The sequence below is a fragment of the Lutjanus erythropterus genome, chromosome 7 (assembly GCF_056507025.1).
Source record: "Lutjanus erythropterus isolate fLutEry1 chromosome 7, fLutEry1.hap2, whole genome shotgun sequence".
NCBI classification, from domain to species: domain Eukaryota; kingdom Metazoa; phylum Chordata; class Actinopteri; order Lutjaniformes; family Lutjanidae; genus Lutjanus; species Lutjanus erythropterus.
In genome coordinates this window covers 11457083-11479333 of record NC_139323.1, presented here as the reverse complement: position 1 = coordinate 11479333, position 22251 = coordinate 11457083, and the positions used below count along the sequence as shown (strand labels likewise).

General features: G+C 39.7%; 1 protein-coding gene across 1 annotated transcript; it reads right to left on the bottom strand.

Moving 5' to 3' along the window:
* Nucleotides 1–8694: 8694 nt before the first annotated feature.
* Nucleotides 8695–21985, bottom strand: oma1 (OMA1 zinc metallopeptidase). Its single transcript, XM_084722696.1, has 8 exons — nt 21147–21985; nt 18984–19212; nt 18551–18724; nt 17069–17176; nt 14978–15106; nt 14668–14742; nt 13496–13645; nt 8695–10275 (listed from the first exon to the last, which is right to left on the bottom strand). Exons 1-8 carry the CDS (start codon nt 21533–21535, stop codon nt 9949–9951), a joined length of 1581 nt encoding a protein of 526 aa, XP_084578822.1. The 5' UTR covers nt 21536–21985; the 3' UTR covers nt 8695–9948.
* Between the last annotated feature and the right edge of the window lie 266 nt (nt 21986–22251).

Here is a 22251-nt window from a genome sequence, read left to right as displayed (position 1 = left end):
AAGCCATCAAAGCACACTTGCTGTACTTTCCAGAGTTGCTCACTACTTTAGCCAGGTCGGTTACAGTTTGTTAAATGTAGCTGACACTGACAGTGTTTCGGTCTGAATCCCTCTCTCCCATGTTGATGGATTCACAGGGATCATAGAGGAGCTGAGAGGAGGAATATGATGCACTGTTGCACAGACAGACTCAGAGATGGGTCTGTGCTCTTGGCATGACTTAAAAAAAAAGCATGTATTAGTTTGGATTATTTGAAGTGGGGTGGTGTGAAGTACTTAGTAATAGTCATATGCCCCCAGTTTGGAGAAGCAGAGATGAGCACCAGCATGGAAGCTAAACAATGTGCTGCTGTGAATAGGGTCAGCAACAAAATATATTTAAGCCAGTTAAAAAAGGTCCACCTAAAAAAATAAATTTTAAGGTAGAGTCTGTAGGATTTGTCTGAGATGTTTGTAAATGCATCAGGACGTCAAATACCATCTTTTAGGGTTGGTGAAATGTTGCAGGCGCAGCAAAACAATGAGAAAAAAATAAGGAAATGCAAGCAGAGGGCAGGGTCACTGCAGAGTCAGCCTCCACCATGCATTTCTCACGGTTCATAAGTGATGATTGAAAGGTGATTATATAATATGAGTCTATACATTGTTTGTTTTTTTTGTTTTTTAGAAAAATGTTGCAGCTTATACCTTTATATTTAAAATGCTTTCATCACTTTACTTTGCCATCAGACAGCCTTTTCTAATAGGAGACCACCATTACATAAGTCAAATATCACTCTCTCCAAAACGACCAAACTCCATAAGCAAAATCAGTTATTTTACCTCACAGAAAACTAGAGTTGCTGGTCTACCACTGCCTCTATCTGTTAGTTTGTGTGTGTTATTGTGTGACTTTGATGTTCAACAGATACTTTGGAGTTTCTTAAGTCACATAATAATATAAACAAACTAACAGATCAAGGCACTGGTAGAGCAGCAACTCCCATGTTCTGCAGGGTAAAATGACCAATTTTGCCTATGGAGTTTGGTTGGGTTCAAGAGAGCAATATTTGTATTAAATAACTGTGGTTTCCTATTAGAAATAGGCTGTCTGGCAAAGTAAAGCGGCAAGAATATTCTCAATATAGTGTACACTTACACAACTGATATTGATTTTTTTAGGTGGACTTTTTTTTAAGTGGCTAAAATTAGTTTTGTTGCTGATCCTGTCCACAACAGTACATCTACTGTAGCTAACACTGACTATTGATAAATAACTCATACAACTGTACATCAAGTAATCCCTATCCCTTTAAATTCTGTGTCAACTTTGATTTAATTTCATTGTCAACCATCTTTAATCTCACTTAGTCACCGCCACCTGTCCTTGAATAAACCGTACTGTTGCATGCTGTTCATTTTTCTCATCAGCCCATAAAAAGAACTTGTTCACTATCCTAATATGCTTACTCTGAGTTGTGGCTTGATGTATGCGCTCAAACACTGAAAGCTACCGGTGTCGGAGCAGCTGAGGAAGACTGATTTAAACCATTTCATCTCATCTCATTTCCACATCCTCTAGTCCCCCTCTGCTTCTGAAATCTTCCTTCCCTCGTTCCCTTCATTAGATTGCACCCTCTCGTTGTTGAAAGACCGGGAAGAAAGCTGGTTATTCAAATTTAAATCAACACTGACAGAGAAGCAGATGTAAAAGGAGAGAGAGGGGTAAAGAGAGCTACAAAGCTTGTACCTGACGTTGTTAGTATTAATGTGATTCCACTGCGAGGGTTGGGATCGATGCAGTCAGATGAGGGACTGTGTTAACATCCTAATCTCTAATAGCATCAGAGCAGCCAGGCTATAAAAACCTCTACCAGTTCAACCATGAACACACACACACGCACACACACACACACACGAGCACAGATCGAGAAGATAAGAGAGAGACGGAGAGGACACGAGGAGCCATTAGAGGAAGACCTGTATTGTGCGTTGAAAGAGAATACCCAGATAGCCTCGATGACCCCACGCCAGACTGCTCCCACAGTGAAGTTCACACAGCAGAAAGCAGCTTCCAGGAAAACCGCTGACCAAAGAACACGTACAAAATACCAGATTTAAAACTGCAGGTCAGTTTTCATCTCTGGTTTATGTCTGAACTCTCTGCAATAAGAATTTTAGACTTTACTGACTGAGGCATGACTCTCTCAGGCTGGCACTGTATATGTACTGTATGACTAATGCAGACATTAACTCCCACATTAGTTCACATTAAAGCTGCGCTAGACAAGGCTTTTATGTAGAGGAGGGGATGCACTGTGTTATCAGCCTGTTTTGCTCCACAGAGGAAAAAAAAAAAAAAAAAACAGTCTTCCTGATCCTGAGCACCACAGTTTTGCCCTATTTGCTAAAAATAACATTTTGGTGTCAGGTTTGTTCAGTGGGGGAAAATCTTCTCAGTGCACATGAAGTGACAATGTGAAACTTAGGAGCAAAATACAAAAGTTACTCTTAGACAGCAGAAAGTAATTATTTGAAGCATGTCTCCCTCTTCAACAAGACATCCTGGTCTGAGGGGGGCGCCGTTGTGTCAGTGGGTATTTACATATATACATACATAAAACATATTTACTTATAATTCAGGACAGTTTGTTCTCGATGCCATTTGTGGATGTACAAACTACAAAGATAGCTAATTTTAAGTTCAAGTTTTAATCACCAATTTAGATAGGCACCATATGAATAACATCTGTATAGGAAGAACCATGAAGTTGATTTTTGATTGGTGTGATTCATCATAACGGCTTTTACCATTAAATGTCTTGAGCACAAGATTCGCCTCTTTGCAGATAAGGCAGATCACTTAATCTGTCCCCTGAGATCTGACAAAGTAAGTAATACTTTTTCTAAAACCTCCTTTTTCTTCTCAACCACAGTGTTTTCCCATAGTGGCTTTTCCATCTGACTTCAAAATTAAACTAGAATAAGAAAACGACTGTAAAGATCAAACTGGCAGGTTGTCGGCCACTAACTTTAGTAAACAGCGAGCACTGGTGACAGACTGTAATTCTTGCCACACTCACAAGGTGCGACTAGGTGCCATGGAACCAGTAGTTTTCTACAAGCTGTCATTCCTAACCAGACATACACTTATTAGGGGGTTGCACTTTCAGTTTTTACATCGCTCAAAATCTTACACACTGGACCTTTAATCAGGTGGAACTAAAATTTCAATTTCAAGTGGATGCCAAATGGAACGCAGTATCTGGGTATAAATAAAATTAGGTAAGGATATAGAAGACATGCCTGTCTAGAAACAGTCCTACAGAAAACCAACTTAGACACATGCAGCAAAGTTAAGCTTACACTATGGGGGAAAATTAATGTCATAAAAATGATGGTGGCTCCTCAAATTAATTATATACTTATGATAGACTCAGTAAAATATGCTCTTCCAGGGACAAGGGAGGTTTAGGCCTACCAGACTCAAGATTATACTGTACTGTCTTTGAAATGGCTAAACTGGCTAAGCATTGGACTAAGAATGAGCAATTAGATTGGGCGAACGAAACTTGTCTTTCCACTTCAGTCCTATTGACTTACAAATGTATGAACAACACAGTGAATCCTATCATGTCCCATTCTAAAGAGGTGTGTGGAAACATACACAGGATGTACAAGATTTCATGTTATAAACAGTTATACTCTTCATTATGGCATAATCCTGAGATTAAGATTGGAAAAAAACAACAATATGTTGGGAACAGTAGAATGTGAATGGTGCACAGCTTTGGAGACTTGTATGAGCAGGGTGTGTTCATGTCGTATGCTAATGCAGTGACAAAGCATCATCTAAATGGAAGGGGCCATTTCTAGAAATATCTACAAATAAGAAACTACTTAACTTTCAAGGCAAAACTGAGAATGCTCTACAGTATTTAAGTAACTGGGCAGGGACAACATTACCATTATCTATGTCTATTAGGTGACAAGTCACAGATACCTCAGATTTCAAATGAATGGTGTTTGGTTGGCATCATAACGGTTTAAACATTGGAAAACCCCATAGATTTAAAAGAATAGGCAAATCGACTGACATAAACAGCTTCATATGAGCACATGCTCAATAAAATAGATAGAAATAGATATAGAAATAAATCCAAAGCTCATACCTGGGACCATTTTTGGACACATATCACACTTAATTGGCAACCTGTCCTAACCATTGATGTTTTCTCACTCTGCAGTTTTTCTTTTTCTTGTTTTGCTTTTTTCTTTTTCTTCATTTTCCTGTTTCTTGCCATGTAATGACTAATAACAACTGACTGGTTTGCTCATCTTGAATTGCAAATGATGATGCCATGCACAGAAAAGCTGATATTATAAAAACCTGAATTACAAAAATAAAAAAATAAGATGGACCTAGCCAATGCTTAGGGGTGCAACTGAAGATTATTTTCATTGTTGATTCATCTGTCAATTATTTGGACAATCCGTTCACAGTTGTTAAAAATGGTGAAAAATGTCGATCATTTGTTCCCACAGTCCATGATGATGTCCTCAGATGTCTTGGAATCAGAGAATTTGATCTTTTTTTTCTTTAAAAATGACTAATAATTCTGAAAACATCTGCAACAACATTCTGAAACATTTGACTACATACATAATTTAGGGCAGTTCATTTTTGCTGCCATTTGAGGGTGTACAAAATACACATTTAGACTTATTAGACAAACTAATATAACAGTATACAGTAAGATTTAGCTACAGCAAGGCTACCTCTGCCAAACACTCATGCCACATCAGCTAAAAGAGGTTTTCTGTCCCCTGACCTGTTTGAAAAGCTTTTTGCTAATCAAAGTTTGACAAAAAAGGAATAAATGTTCTTTATTTTCTTCCCATTGCTTTAAAACATTCCAAATCTAATTTTGACTCATTAGTAAGCCCCCGGAGTACTTCTGTCTCATACTGCAGACACAACCTCTGAGACTCGCATGTGTGCGTGTGTGAGACAGCATCTTTAATTACCCAGGTAACACAGCCAGATGCTCCATCACTCTGGCAATGGCAGTGATTAAAAGCAGTAAAATATTCATTTCAATCAGACACCCACATGCCACATGTATAATTAATGCGCAGCGGAAGGACAGAGCAAGTTTTACCACAAGCACACACACACATTTTCATCACCATATTCCCTCTGCACGCCGCAGCCAGCTGATGCATGTGTACGTGTGTGAGCATGCGTGTGTGTTGGGGCGGATCCAAGAAATGGAACCGCGGATGAGCCACTTCGAACAACACTGCACAGGGAGGTCAGAGGGCAGCCAGACTGCATTCTGGGACATCATTCAGCCACCTACACAGCAGATGTGTCGGGTTGCTCTCTCGCTGCCCCGACTCTCTCTGGGAGTGTTTTTGTTGGGGAAACAGCATCTTGAGTTTGCCGTCTATTGTGCATTCAGCTTCCTCTGTTGTGGGTGTGCTACCTTTTCTGTTCCTTCGTCTGCTTGTCAATACCGTGGAATACCTGCAAGCAGTTTGTTGGAGGTCTCAGAAGCAGTCTGATGTCTCTGGTGGGCGGAAGAATATACAACCACAAAACAATCTGAGACTTCAGGTGAATTTACAGACATAAAGTCGACATCTGATTTCTAACTCGCTTCGTGGAACAGATCTTTTCCGCTCTAGGCTACACATGTGGATGCAGAGAAGCCACACAGAATACAGTAGGACTTTCCCATCCAGCATTTGAGTTAAACTGTTAAAAAATCAACTGTTTGATTTAAATGCAAACACCACACACACACCTGAAATAAATCCTTTCTTTCCCCTTTCCAATCCCCATGGTTCTACTTTGTCTGTTTTCTATTTCTGTCCTTTCAATCCATTTGACTGCTGTCTCTTTGTTTTCCTTGATTAAGCTCTCTGTTGCAGTATTGTTTAGACTCCAGCAGTAGGCTACAATTACTCAGCGCAGTGTGTGTGTGTGTGTGTGTGTATTGTATCACGCTCATTACAATTACCTCTGGGTGTGAGTGTGTCATCTGTTGCCTGCTCATGTTCCAATTTCTCTCTGAGTGGTGAGGGAGCTGCATCCAGATGCTTCAGCGTGTACATGACAATGTGACCAGGAAACAGAAAGTCTCCATTAGAGCTAAAAATTCTAAAAAAGGTCAAATCTGCGTGACCAGGAAGCGAAACACCTTCTCAGCTTCAGTTTACTCATGTTTTCCACACTTGAAAGCAGGGAGGTCCATGCTCGGAAGGGAACTGGGATGTTGCTCCGATGGTCTTTAATACAGAGATATCAAAAGATTGATCTCGTATTCAAGAAGCAAGAACTTGTAACAGTTGGCAGGCATTACAAAAGCACCGCGGCGAAGCTGACTGATGGGAATTCTCGTAGCTTCCATTTGATTATGACTGGCTTGGTGTAATCTCGTCTCTGAGATTTCCAAACGTTACATCTGTCTGATGATCAGCTGTGAGAGGCCGGCGAGGAATTTCCCCAGGAGCTTGGCATCAATAAGTAACTGCGACTACTGTTGCTACCACACACACACACACACATGCAAATACACACATGAACACTTCAGAGGAAACTGCCAACAACTGAGTCTACATCTCTTCTCATCTTTTACCCACTGTCTAATTGGATGGTGAGACAATGTGAGGGTTTTGATGTTCTTATACAAAGTCACAGACTCATAATTTTCTCTTACTCTCTCTCATATACACTACATAATATATTCAACAGAGATATAAACACAACACCTTTGTTTTGCTCCAATTTTTCATGAGTGTAAATAAAAGATCTGTGACTTTTTCTATGTAAATGAAAGGTTTATTTCTCTCAAATTTTGCACACAAATGTGTTAGCAAGCACTTCTCCTGTGCCAAGATAATCGATCCACCTGACAGGTGTGTCATATACTGATTAAACAGCATGATTGAGTTTGCCTTGGACCGGTCACAATAAAAGGCCACTCTAAAATGTTTGATCATGACAGACGCCATTCATTAAGCATTTATTGAACTCTTGAATTTATTGACCCTGACCTTTCGAAGCACAACCAACGAGATAACAGCTGTGACGATGTAGCCAGACGCAACCATGTGTGTATGGAAGCGACACAAGCAGAGGAGGCAGAGAGTGATGGTCGAAGCTGGAAGAGAACGCCAGACCTGCAAAAGATCTTGCGAGAACAATCATTTTAACTTTTGAACAATGAAGAAACAACGCGTACAAATCTCGCGAGAGTTTTGCAAATCAAGGTTTCGCTTCTAAACAGTGACCAAGGGTGTTTCAGAATTCGCCACACTCTATGTCGATGTCAAGGTTAGCTCATCCATCTGTACTATATACTGTGCTGACATGACGTATAGCGTTGACCTTTGCCTCTCTGTGTCCTGCCATGTGGTGAGGGCGGGACAAATTTCCTCTCATGTGAAAGCCCCTTAACTCTAGTCAGTCACTCCTCATGCCTAAATCTGACCAGCCAACAACGAGCTGAATGATGGCAACGAGTTGTTAAACTCATGGGTAATGATTTTGCCCTCCTGGGTTAAAACTTGTAGCCCTATATGAAATATCTATAGTTCAGTGCTTAGTGAGTGTCTTTTTTTCAAGATAAAGCTGCACATTTTAGTGTGACCAGTCACACCTGTGTCATATTGTGCGTTCCATTTCAAATGGGAAGTCTTCACTCCCAGGTGGATATTTCAACTGTAATGTCCCCTGAAGTCAGATTTCCAAACTTCACTAATCCTAACCTAAAAATCAAAGACGGCTGCTTTGCACATCAACTGTGGTGAAAGCATTTTTTTTTTTTAAAATCAGTCGTACACACAGTACTGTCTATCTGTGGTCATGTTGATACAGATTTTGTATGCAAATAAAAAATAAAAAAAAAACATAATGTGCTGTTATCAAGCACAAAATGTTTTTTTCAACTTGTTATACTGTAACAAAGTCAATTTAGATGTAATGTCACTGTCAGCTCTGACTTCGAGGGTAAATGTAATGCAACAATACTCATGCTGTTTAATCAGCATGTTGAAATGCCATATCCATTGGTGGCTGGACTATCTTGCTAAAGATGTGCTCGCTAACATGGATCTTAACATGTGAACAAATATGAGAGAAATAAACTTTTTAAGTGCACAGAAGAAGTCACAGATCTTTTACAAAAATCAGAGTAAAAACAAAAGTGTAGCATTTGTATTTTTGTTGAGTATACTCTGTTTTCATAATCTTCATTTCTATTGTTGTCATCTTTGATCCGTGAGTATTTTAGTGGATCTTGCGATAGGAGAAAACAAAGCCAAAATAACAATTTTCTTCAAAGTTTTTATTTATTTATTTTTTTGCAAGCCACTTGTAAACAGAGCACGTACCTGCTGAGTTATTGGTATGCAAAAAACAATATTCCCTTGGTTTTTTGGCTACACAGCTTTGCACAAACTCTATCACTGGCCACTTATTCTAATATAGACACAGACGGTAATATAGACCTACCCTGTTCACAGCAGAACAAAGCTTCCACAGCACGTGTAAGGACTATTGACTCGTGTTTTGTAAGCTGATACAAGTCCTGAACCTAAAATGCATGACACAAATGAAATAATTTATCCCAAATGAAAACGCAGTAGTACTTTCTATGATTTCACAGTTTAACCGAGTGTGCTTCTTTGTTTAAGCACACACACACGTTCACACACAGATACCAAAGATTACCAAGATATGAACCATAACTGCCCTCCCTTCCTCATTGTGCGAATGCTCCCGCGGGCTGTTCCTGTAAATAAGAATGTTTTCTCAGTCAACTTGCCTTGTTAAATAAGATTTTACAAAATCCCATGAAAGATTTCTCAAAGCTTGACGGCGGATATTTGGCATTCCTGTGCAGAAGGCTGTGTTTTAAAACCTGCAAACAACCCGGCATAAATTTACACCATTAAGTCCCCCAGGCTAGAGAATGCATAAAGTGCTGTGTGTGTGTGGCATGAGAATGCAGTAGTCATAATGAGAATGTAGATGTCCTCTGCCTGCCATGGTCGAAGCCTCCCAACATGCACACGTAAAGTGCTTACTCTCGTCTGTTGCCGTGTGTCGATGAATAATGCACATATTAATCTTGCAATGTATGGAAGCATTACTAAGATCCGTTCAGTGTTTCCCCGTTCGAGGTTATCTAATTAATGTGGCATTTTGTAGTCACCAGGCGTGGTTAGCATTCTCTGAAGTTCAGTCAGCAGGGTGTTGCAGTACAGGGAGAGGTTAGGTTTTCTTTTCCATTTATCTTTGCTTGAATTTTTCCCAGTAATTTTCTCTAAATTTAGAGTCACCCAAGTCGTGAATTTTCCAACTACAAACCCCTATTGTGCTAGCAACCAGTAGGAGTCTCCAGTGCAGTTAAAAGGACTCATCTAGGGATGATGGGCGGGAACTAACAATTATTATTACTATCAATTAATTTTCTTCATTATCTGATTAGTTGTTTGGTTTATAAAATGTCAGAAAATAATGAAAAATGATGATCATTGTTTCCAAAAGCTCAAGATGACCTCAAATGTCTTGTTTTACCCACAACCCACAGATATTCAGTTTGCTGACATAAGGGAGAAAAGAAACCAGAAAATAATCACTTTTAAGAAGCTTGGATCAGAGAATTTAGATTTTTTTTTGGCTTAAAAAAACACTCAAACCAATTATCATAATAGCTGGTGATTAAATTATTAACTGATTCATAATCAATTAATTGTTGCCGTTCTAGTGGGAACTTCAGCCCTTTACTACCTGTGCACCCAGGGGCTCTGAAATTTATAGGATAATAAAAAAAAGTGATTTAATAGTAAAAAGTTCTGTGAATACACCAATCATGCATTCACCCATTCACTCTTCCAAATAGCCAGTCTGTAAAAAAGTAGATGTTTGTAATAATTACTGAGGATTTCACATCCCCGTCAGCTGTGGGCTCCTTCCTCCTCAGCAGGAGCAGGAACAGGGGCTGCTACAGCTAACTCTGATGCTGAGAGTAGGACTGGACCTTTACTTTCTTGATCCACATTTGGGGAAGGAGGAAGGGCAGTTTGGGCGAACAGAGCTGCAGGTACTCCGATGGGGAGAGAGGCTAGGTTGTGTGGCAGGTGGGGCTTGTGTGCCCCTTCCCGCCCTCCTCTTCCCTGGTTCTTAGTCTTTTCCAGCAACACACGGACACTCTTGGAGAAGACGGTACGAGGGTCAGTAGCAGGTAGTGCAGGACAGGCGCAGCTCTCCCTCAACTCCAGAGCCTGCAGAGACAGACATTAATCACTTAGACTCAGAGGAAATGTATGTACTGACTTATCATAACCTCAGACAATGAGTTAATCAACGACAAGTACAAAGACAGATATGAAAAGACTTTTTAATTTGTGTAATGGTGAGCCATTTGTTGTTTTTGTTTGCAGTGTATTAGAACAAGAAATGAGTTACTTGTTCTTTTTCCTTTGTGATAAGTAGATAAGATATTTCATCAAAACACAGCTGTGAACTGAAATGAATACAACAGGAGGAGGGCGAGAAAGACAGAGAGGGAAATATAAAGACCAGAAACAAGCAAAGATAAAAATGCTGATATAAACTGAGCTAAAGACACCACAGAGAGAATCAACAAGTTCAGTCATGCACAGAGGCTATCAGGCCTCAGCAGTGTCTACGGTTTCAATTCCAGTTTGTGGACCTTTGTTGTGTTTATCTATTCTCCGGCTGTAAGAGACTAGGTAAGGACAAGATATATTTTTCAATTCATATACTACATATCTAACTGCCAGATATGACTATTTAAAACTCCAATGTTTAAAAACAGCGAAATTTTGCAGTATGATCACAACATTGGGATGCAAAAGTACATACCTGCTCCTGGGGCCAGTATCAACACCACAATTATATGGACAGGATCTCAAAGTTGGGTATTTCAAAACTAAGAGATGTGATCCCAATCTGACAAAATTGGAATATGGATTTGGTTATCCAGTCCTACCCAGAATCCAGATCGAATATTATTTAGGGTATTTCAAAACTCCAAGGTGGAAATTAGGATAGTTTTGTTACTAAAAATCAGGATAATCCGGAACCCCCTGGAAAGGTGGATACAAGGTGGACGTAGAGACATGTAGGGTACATGGGATTTATTTTATCATTTTATCATTCATTTCATGCATATTAAAGTGACACAGATCATACCAAAACAATCTATTCTAAATTAAACAATTAACCAACAAAACAAAATTTTAATAAGAACACACAAAAAAAAGTCCAAACTGTTATTGTGTAAAATGGACAGGTACAAAAACAAGAATTTTATGTGTCTTCCCCGAAAAGTGCAACATGCAACATAATTCTCACCTGCATCATGTCTGCAGGATGCAAGTTCCTCACTGCAGTGGAAGCCCCCAAGAAGATAACTCTGACCTACCACTAGCAGCACTGCAACCAAATATTCCAGCTGGACGGTCAATTAGAGACACTCAGGGTCTTTTTTTATCCAGTGAGACATTTAATTAATAACAGTAACACACCTCTCAGCATTTTCACGTCTGTGTTAATTAACTGTTACTTTGACCAACAGATGGAGGCCGATCCAAAGACTGCAAAACCAAATTATGTAATCCTGATTTTGTGATATCTGAATCAGACTGATCCTATCTGAAAATTCTTTGAAAACCCAGGACAAAACCTACAAGATCAGTTTCATCTGGGATAGCAAAAAAGGGATTACATAATCTGGACAATTTTGATCTAGATTAAAACCTTTGAAATACTGGTCCCTGGTGCTGCTGCTCTGCTTGATCAATTGCTTAGGTGGTGCAAATAAACAGGACTCGATATTTGCCCTTGTGACAATTCATTTTAAAAGAGCAACGGCCAATGGAGAAACTCCTACTCAGCTAACTCCGTCACACAGCTACTCAGTCACAGATGACCGTGTTAATTTGACCTGATAATGGTGACAGAGGAAAAGATAGGGGATCATCAAAGTCAGTAGGCTTTGTCCTCTAGAGAGCATGAGTGTCTGTACTGAATTTCAGCTCAATTCGTCCAATAATGGTTGATATATCTGAGTCTGAGTCTGAACCAAAGGGGTCAACTGACCGACAGACAGTGCCATCCTGGCTGCAAATAAGGCTACAAAAAGATACCAGCTCTTCTTCTTCTACAAGCACTTCTTCCCAGGATTTAGAGACATTCTCTTTGTCTGTCTCACGCACCCACACACACCAAACTCATTAATCTCTCACTTAGAATCACCTACAAGACTCTGAGCACATACATGCACTTCGCTTCCCACTCAACAGGCTCTCCCGCTCGTGCTAGCAGTGGACTTAATGCGCTTTGCTTAAGGATGATGAGCGCACTAGTGGAGGCAGAGTGCCCTCAGAAGAGTCGGGTTAAGTAGCTTGATGCTGTCACCCCTCGCAAGGTTAAAAACATCGCATTATGCATCACTTTCAACCGAGTGAGCTCAGCTGTTAACGGGCTCGTATGTGCCGCTATGCCAGATCGAACAGTTTGGTGTGAGAGGGGTTTTAGGAATGCCAGAGCATTTTCTCAGCACACACGCACAAAATGCGGGCGGATGAATCCCCCAAACAACAGTCTTCATCACTTCACTGCCTGTGGCTGCAGCCAGGCCTCGACGATGACTGCTGCTAGAGGTCAATATACCACACAGGGACATGATATGATGCACGAGCACATACAGACAACACACACACACGCTGAACATGTACACACTGAATGGCACAGGCACCTGATGGACAATTAGTGGTTTACCCATCTGTTCGTCTTTCGTGCTTGAAGCATCTGACTGTGTACCAACAGTCCAACTAGCGCTCAAGGTTAAATTGGCTGCTGCCTAATATATTGTACACCTCTCTCTGCCTCAGACACAAACACACGAACACGAGACGTAGTGATCATGGATGCTGACATTATCTGTAGGAGTTGTTGTCTTGCCGCTTGTTGATTTTCTGCTGGCTGTAAAAAACCATTGATTGTGTTGCCACAGTGGCGGCACATTGTGTGAGCCTGTGAGATCGACTCAATTCAAAGCCTCCAAGACATTTAGTTAAGCAGGCATCCCGGCCCCTGTGTGGCAAAATGTTTTTCCTGTCTTCCTAAAACCTTGCATCTTTTCCTCTCCTCCCCTAGTCTCTGCTTCCTCTCTGCCCTCCTCGCCACATGTCTGCAGGTGGATGCACATCTCCCCAGATGCTTCATTAGTTCCATTAAGACTCCTTCAAACAGCTCCTAAAGCTACACTGTTTCTGCTAAACAACAGACAGGTGTAGGGCTCTCTCCTCACAAAAGGATCAAAGAGTCTTTTACTTAAGACAAACGTGTGAATCAGAGCAGCAGGAATGTGTTTACTTATATAATTGAGGGAAGGAAGAAACTCAAGAAGAGCTACCCCTGCTGTTATTTGGACAGAGCACCACTGTGTGTGTGTGTGTGTGTGTGTGTGTGTACCTGCGGTATGAGGCGGTCAAGCTGAGTGAATCTGTTCCTGTGTGACGGGTGTGTGGACAGCCACTCAGGTAAGGTGGGCTCTCCACTCAGCTGGTCTCTGATTTCCATTTGCTGCCAGAATACAGGGCCTGCTCGCACATCTGCACAGGCCTGGGAAGGACACACACACACCTCATGAAATTAAAAACACACACACAATGTGGCATCCCTCTGTCTTGTGCTGAGATGAAAATCCTTCCGGACTCATCATCTGAGTTTAGTTGGACAACAGTGCCCCCTGGTGTCCTGCAGACAAATTACAAGGTTTGGCAGCAGCATTTTGATTAGCCTATAAAGAGCAAAAAAGACATTCAGTGACACCCAAAAAGCACCAATGATCTCTAGTATTGTCGTATTATGTTAAATGAGTAGTTCAGTGATAAACGTACTGCACTTTCATGAAGTTGGGGAACTTGAGAGAGCTGAAAAAACAATGTCAAACCGAAGTCAAAGCAGCAGAGGTTTTAATCCCTTGTATGGGTCAAGCAACAAAAAGCTGGATGCTACATTTCACACACGGCAACTCAATGGCATCTTTCATCAAACAACCACTTCTCTCAAATCCCACATTTCCATTTTTTATTTAAAAAATTACTCAAAATGATTAACCGATATCAGCATAGTTGGGGGTTGATTTAACAGTCAATTAATAATTGAATAATCTTCTAATTCAAACCATTCCAAAGTAAATGCTGGCAGTCTCAATTGTAAATGGCCATTTAACAACAATACACTTACTGAAACTAAATAATAAAATAGCTTGTATTTTACTGAAACATTTTTATATATACCTTTATTTTTATTTCATTCATTAAATTCATAGATTAACATTTTTGTTTTTTGACACTAGAAAGTGCAAAATCCCACTAGCTCTTAAAGATGCGACTGTCACTGACTTTTTTGGATTCCGTCTTCCACCCATCATGCGACTGTACGAAAATGTATGTTTTTATTATCCGTGCTGAATATTTTCCTGATTTTTTTTCAAACTTTGAATATCTCTTTCAGAGTCACAGAACACATTATACAGTGGTTTTCTCTATCTAGCACTCCTCATGATGAATAAAGTGAACTTTGTGTGCAGAATCTGTGGAGTGCTTCTTTAAGTAATAACAAATTGGAGATGATGATACCTTAGCAGCCAGCTGCAATCCAACTTGATCTGCCTCAGCCTCCAGTTTCCTGCTGTAGGGACGGCTAAACATTAACTGAGGGAGAGACAAATGGTTTATGTATGAAGTTATATAAACACTAACACTGATAGACATTTCCTTTAACAAAAGTGCAAATGTAGTCCAGTGATCAGACTTCAAATAGATCTACAATAACAGTATTGTTGTCTTGTCAGTGAACAATGTATAGTGTGAACATTTTCTTCAATTGAGTGAAAATAAGGAAACTGTGTTATGCATTGTATATGGGTATTAACATTCTAGGTCTCACCTGGGAAAGCTTGTCCTGTACCCACTGTCCCAGCAATGCCAGGCTGTCTCGAGGACACACGGCCCAGATGGCTGTCAGCACAATAAGGGACAGGAGGTCCATGACATGAGACAGACTGGCCTGCTCTGCCTGCAGGAGGAGAGCAGGGGGATGAGGGATGAGGAGGAGGAGGTGACAGCGGGGGAAAAAGAAGCAGTGAAGAAGGTAAAGGATCAGGATAAAAAAAAGGAAGATAATGGGATAGTGAGAGAAAAATAGAGGTAAAAAGTTTTGCAGAGGTGAACAAGGCAGCTGGAACATATTGATTGTTCCCATCTATTTTAGTGGAACTTTTACGCTGTAACAGATTTAGAGGTTTTAACAGCCAATCCAACAGAGCACACCTACTGGGTAATACCGAGCCCATCGATGCTCATTCCCTTCATCTAATTAAAATCTCCTTCAAGCATTTCCTCTGAGGACGTTTAAAGTCTTGAAATACCCACAACTTCATTAGACACTTTTTTAGAACAAGAAGAATGGGTTTTTGTAGGCGGAGAAAAAAAAAACAAAAAAAAAACAGCCATCTGTGGAGAATTAATAAAGCACGACAGCGCCCGAGGTCGACAGGACTTTGGTCATCATAGTACAGACAGGATTAGTGAACGCTCGGAGGTGATTGTCAGTGAGTCTTTATCACCAGCTGATGCAACAGCACTGCAACTGATGCCACTTCAGCCATTACTATACTGAGACAGAGTGAGGGGCTGATGATGAATAGTCAGGAGATCTCAGTGTATAATGTGCATACCTATAGAAGGTCCACATACATATTTTTCAGACTTGTGCAGAGGTGACCTGGAAGACTTCCAGCTGTAACTTCCACTTTGCATGCCAGAGGTTTCGAAATGACTAAACTTTGTGCTTGAATATTATTTGCACTTTAAATGTTTTCAGTGACTCATCCTCATAAACAGTGAGGTCTGCTACTATCAACTATGCCTCTCAAATGTCAGCAGACTGTACACACGTCTCTGCAGCACCTCAGGCTCTGCACTCATTCTGTGCAGAGCTAAACAGGTTTCCGTGTTTTCTGCATCGAGCTCAGCAGTGCTTTGTCTCTGTGCGTTGTCAGTGGGTTTCAAGGTCATCCAGGCAAACTTACTGCAGTTAATAATATGATAGTATATGGGGATTATCATGCCACAATCACAACACGGTCTAAAGAAGATCTGCTGGAGCTGGTAGCCCAATTATTTTTCTGGGTTTTTTTTTAAATCAATGATCAGAGTTCATGCTGTACTGCAGTGAAACTTAAAACTAAACTATATAATCAAATCCCAAAAAAAGTTTATAAAAAACTTGTACTTGGCTGAAAAAGCCTTTTATTCATCAATCTATCCTGTTGCTAAACCAAAATCAGTGTGCTGCTCACTGAGACCTAAACCCGAAGGATATAATGTAATATGCACCGCATATGTGTCTTGACTGTTTGTTCTATTTTTAAGTTTGTGTAAAGTGTCACATATGTGCTATACGTTTAAAGGAGAAATCTGTAATATATTTACTGTAATAAATCATGACACGACCATGACATCAGAGATTAAAGAAACATGCTAAGTTGAAGTACTCGTTTCTTTCACAAGAACTCTACAGCTTTAGTGTCTTTTGAAATGTCTATTCTGGTTTGTAACTTGCATTATTGTTTGCCCATTTCAAGTTAATAAGAGTACAAATTACTACCGAATATTTGCTGAATGGGTTAGTGTTTGTTTAAGAGTTGTAAGAAACCATGAATAATCTTTTAGAAAGAGTAGAAGTTTATGATGGTTAAATTTAGCAATATGTTAATGGATATTGGATATGATAATGGAATTAGCTTTACATTGAGCGACAACTGATCTAACTGATCTACTGAACTAAACAGCTGATCAGTTTACAGCATAGGACTTATTGTCACATTATAGTTATTGTTAAAAATATTCTCCTTTAATCTGTGTGTAATCCTTTGAACAGAAATGCCCGGGATGCTAAATTAATTTCAGTCTTTAGTGACAATTAAGTTTTATCGTATTGTATCTTATCGTATCGTATCACACTGAATCAACTTACAGAGTGTCCCAGTATAGCGTGAGCCATCTCGTGTCCCAGGATAATGCTGAGTTGGTGAACATCTGCCACAGCATCCAGCATCCCCGTAAACATGAACACTTGACCATTCTGCATAAATGAAAATGAGATCCAAAATCTGAGCCATATGGTGTTTGGGGATATTCTTTACAGGTGTACAAAAAAGTAGACAATGAACCCGTCTGTGTCTGATCATCTGCCTCAGCCTTCAACATATGTGAACTGCCCCGATGATGTAAAAACACTTATTACTCTGAGCAATTTACAGTAAATAATCACTATAGATTATTTACTTATAATATACTCATATTAGACTTAAACAAAAGCAGACAAAATATAGCTTGATCTACCTTGTCCTGTCACAGAGACACTTTACAGGAGAAACATGTAAAATATGGAGGACCACAAGTGTCACAAAAACAGTAATAAAGCATTCCATTAATTTAAAACCAGTTGTACAGTAAAAGTTGGGATTAATAGAGAGAGCGGCAGTAGCTCGGTCCGTAAGGACTTGGCTTGGGAACCAGAGAGTGGCCGGTTCAAGTCCATCAGAGACTACAGTTTGGACTGTGGACTGGCAGCATGGAGAGGTGCCAGTTCATATCTTGATCAAGACACTGAACCCCTAACTCAGGGCAGCCCCCTCACTCTGATATCTCTTCATTGGTACAGGTGTACAGGTCCTGCTTGTGTATGTCAGGCCTGTGTGTATGAAATAAGAGTGAAAACATGTATTTTCTCCAAGACGGATTAATAAAATATGCCTCCTTCTTCTAAACTTGGAATTTTAATTTTTACAAATTAAATTTAATTAACTCACTACTTAAAGTTAAAATTAACTGAACTAAATAACTAAGTACGTCATTATCTCATATTTTTAAATGGGCAAAAAAAGAAATTACAAAATAATTAACAAATGAAATATTAATCCATTAATAAATGCTTCCAATTGACAAGGGTTTATAAAAACAACATTAAAATCTATACGTGCATCATTTAAAAACACTTTAATGAAATATATTAGATTGAATTAATTGAATTGAATTAAGAAAACAGATGTTAATCAGCCATATAAAAGGGCAATTTTCTTTCCCATTTGCATTTCAATTTCCTCACAGTTTTCTCTGTGCTTATTAGCCATTTGATTTTCTTCTGTCATTTAGCCTCTACTTTAATCTGTCTGTGATGCTCTGGGTCTTGCACAGGTAAAACAAGGTAAAATTATGCAAATTAACCATTAGAAAAAAATATTTATCCCTACTTTTATTGTACATTAAGTTACTGATTAATGAAACACTTTATTACTATTTCTGAGACACGTGGTTCTCCACAGTAGACACCCTCACATATGACTAAGGATGCTGTGATGTGTAAATATAATATGAAAGACTTGGAAATCTAATAATAATAAGAATCATACATAATAATACATTTTAATCTGTAATCTGTCTTTCTTTTACTGACCGGGAGGACAAAGGCGTTGACGTTGGGACTTTGTACCACATGGACGCTCCAGGTGACATCACACACTTCAGGGATGTCCTTGTTTCTTTGTGCCAGATGCTGCACCACCCGCTCCACCACCTGGTGACGAGTGTCACTAACTGGAAGCAGCAGCTCTGCAAACTCCTCCATGTACTAAATTGCAAATACACACATATTTAAGCATTTTAGGAATAATTTCATTTAATGAATTTCTCCTCATATTGAATCAGGTCCTCCTTTATCCATCTACTAAATGTCATCTTAGTTGTCATGACAGTTTTAATCTCAATGAATCTTGTTCAGAGTGTGTGTAAAAAGGATGATTTGTAATTTTTTTTTATCCACAGTCATCCTGTTACAAACAAAGATGCACACACACATCATGTCCTAACCCCCTTCCTCCTTCTCTCACCGCCTCTGTAGTCAGAGCTGCCAGCTCCATGTAGTTTTCTTTACTGAACACCAGGAGGCGGGTCCGTCCCGTCAGCGGGGACTCATCCAGGTGGGTCAGGAGAAGGAGGGCTACAATCACCATAGCAACGCCTGCCCCCGCTGCCAGATGCCAACGGCGCTGCCAGGCCCACTTGCGCATGAGCTCCCTGCGGTTGTCTGGTAGAGCAACCCACCACTTCCTTATACTCCTGTACACAGAGGAAGTCCACAAGGTCTGCCATATCTGTTTATACACACAGCCTCATGCAGTAAATTTAACATCATGTAAAAGAATAATGTGAAGCCTCACTTGTGGCTGGAAAACGTTAATGTTTGGAATTCAGTAGAAAATGCAAGCAGAAAATTCAGCAGCAAATGGTCTACTAAGAAATGCAGGAATTCAGGGAGACCCACTGAGATCAATAATCTTTGTATAATAGTTTTTGTAAGTAGGTCTGGCCAAGAAAGCAGCACCAAAACATGTATAAAATATGTGCACAACAATGTACTATGCACAAAATGCTAAAGTAATGTTGTGTGTTTGCCAAGAGGAAACAGTCAAATATTAAAATAGACAAGTAGGCCAACACTTTTTGAAACAGTGACTAAACAAAACAGGTCTATGTACTGCAGCAGGGTGTTCAGTGATGGTGGGCTGAAAATGTTTCCAAAGTCAGGCTTCTGACTCAAAATATAACTAAATAACTTAATGAATCCTCACTGATGGTTTGTGTTATGGAGTCTCACATGTGCCAAATGATACTATCATAGTCAGTCAGTGATTAATTTTTACCAGTAAATTCTTAAGTCAAATTAGTGAAACAAGATATAACAGGTGAGACAAGACAGAACATAACACAATTTGTGACTTGACAATACTGACAAGCAAAACATGCACTGAGTAGATACAACGGCAACAGCACACCAAAAAACTTAGATGGAGTCTGAAATCAAACTGATGCAACCAAGGTACTGTACTTCTCAAGTTAATAAGGGGTGTCTGTATTAAAGAAGGAGCGTGAGTGAGTGAGCGTAAGTGAGAGTGTATATTAATGGTCAACAGATTATGTTATCTTATCCAGTAACTTGATTTCGGAGGCCCCTGTGAACAAAAGCAATAACGATTCCACCACCATGACCACAAGTATAAGTAAAGAAACTTCTCTGTATGAAAGTCTACTGTTTCTTTTTAACTGGCTAATGTACGACATACTGTAACTCTGCCCGGGAAAACGTAAATACATATTTGTTTCGTTTGATTTCAAGGAGAATCCAACCCAGTGGCAGGCATTAAGAATAACTTTATAGAAACAGCTAATCTTGTCTCTGATGGTCTTGTTTGCTTATTAACTTCGGGCTTTTCAATAACCAGTTCAAAACTCCTTGTTGTAGCTTTAATTAATGAATATAAAAATATATTGGGTTATACAATGGATTTCAGAACACGACTAGTGTTTAACAGAGTGTGGGGCGCAGTAAATCAGAAGTTAAGTCATTCAACTGCATTATTCTATAAATTATAAGGTAATGGATACTGAACACCAGCCAGTAATGGTTTTAGATTAGATATGATATCATTTGATCAATCTAGACAAGACTGAACTTTAGGCAAACAATTACAGCAGGATGCACGAGGATTATTCAGAGCTAACTTTTTCATGACCTTGCTGCCTGCAGATGTGTCTCCAGACATTTTTTGTTTGCAGGGCCAGATTAATAGGTCTAGGTCTATTGTGTATGCCAGCATAGAGGAGCAACAGGGGGTTGCTGTTAAATTAAAAATAAAATTTAAAAAGGCAGTACATGTGCACATTATGATAATGAAAGGGGATATTTTTGCCAGTTAATTAAAAAGTTAATTAACAGAAAAATGGCAACTATTTAAGTAATTCATTTGTTCTTATTTAAATGACAAATAATATAATTGATGCTGATAAAACAATTAAAAATGTTTTCATTATTTAATGAACACATTACACATTGAGCATAATTAAATAATGAAGTGCCTTAAAGCAATGAACACCCTCTCAATTTATCTGTATATTTAACACTAATTATTGCTAATTTGCTTGCGTTACTGTTTACCCTTAAAAGTAAACCACTTCTGAATGTTTTCAGGATAATTATATTTTTATTTACATACCTGCCCAGGATTATAGCTGCGAGCTTCTGCAGAGGTTTGAGCACCAGCCAGAAGAGAGGAGCAGGAAGGGCCCTGACAGGGGCTGAGGTGTGGAAGGTGTGTCTCCTCTGGGTCAGGACAGGACCAGGGTGCGGGGATAACGTGGTTTTGGGACTAATCTGGACATAAACCGTTCTTCCGTTGCTACAGGAAAAGAGAGGCGGTCTTGTCGGAGTGGCTCTGAAGTTACCAGAGTTTGGTGTTGCAGGACAGCTGGTCCGAGAGGACACACAGCGCGGCTTTCTCACAGGATATCTAGCTTGTTGGCACACCTGAAAGTTTCGTGCCAGGTGTGCAGGAAAGAAGCAGAAGCGGCTGCTCCTTAATAGATTAATACAAAGTAAAACCATTGTCCTGGGTGGCAACACTTCCTGATAACTCCTCCTCACACTGGCTTAAAAGCAGCAAAGTCTTTTGTAGCTGCAGAGGACACCAACACGGTCGCCTGTTATCTGACAGGCCTGGAACTCCTCATCTCGATGTAAAAATACGTGTCAGAGTACGACAGCGCTATTTTACTTTGACTTAACCGAGTTAATTTCATATCCAACGGTCATAGCTGTTCTCGGCTGTCAATGTCATTGCAACCATTGGTCGCTAACAGTTAACAGGAAGCTACAGTAACCTTGGTTACCGTGAAGTTATCCAGCAGCCGGACACTGAAATGTTTGCCTCCGTCCCAAAAGTTTTATAACACTTTGGCACGTCGAGTTAAAAAACATCCACGACGCGAAACGTATGTAGTTTCATCCACACGCTGAAGGGAACGGAACGGAACTTTGCCGCTGGCAGCAGTGTGGCGCTCCACCCTCCAAAATAATCCCCCCTAGAAACATCTCCATTAAAAAAACAGTTCCGGTCATACAGCTACAGCGTGTCGCCACAGATTAAATAACTGTTTTTTAAACTTTTTGTTCTCAATGCGCACCAATGGACGAACCAAAACGTGAAAGCACACCTATATTGATATTAGTACAAAATAGCCCTGAGTTAATCGTATCAAATAAAATATGTACTGTATTACTCAGAAAATATTTATAATATAATATAAAACAATATATGAAAG

Excerpts from the sequence above, each read along its gene's own strand:
- oma1 (XM_084722696.1), bottom strand. The coding sequence starts at position 21,535 with ATGGTTTTACTTTGTATTAATCTATTAAGGAGCAGCCGCTTCTGCTTC. Across the intron at positions 19,213-21,146 it reads GCAGCTATAATCCTGGGCAG|GAGTATAAGGAAGTGGTGGG; the intron begins GTATGTAAATAA and ends CTCTGTGTACAG. Across the intron at positions 14,743-14,977 it reads TACAGGACAAGCTTTCCCAG|TTAATGTTTAGCCGTCCCTA; the intron begins GTGAGACCTAGA and ends TCTCTCCCTCAG.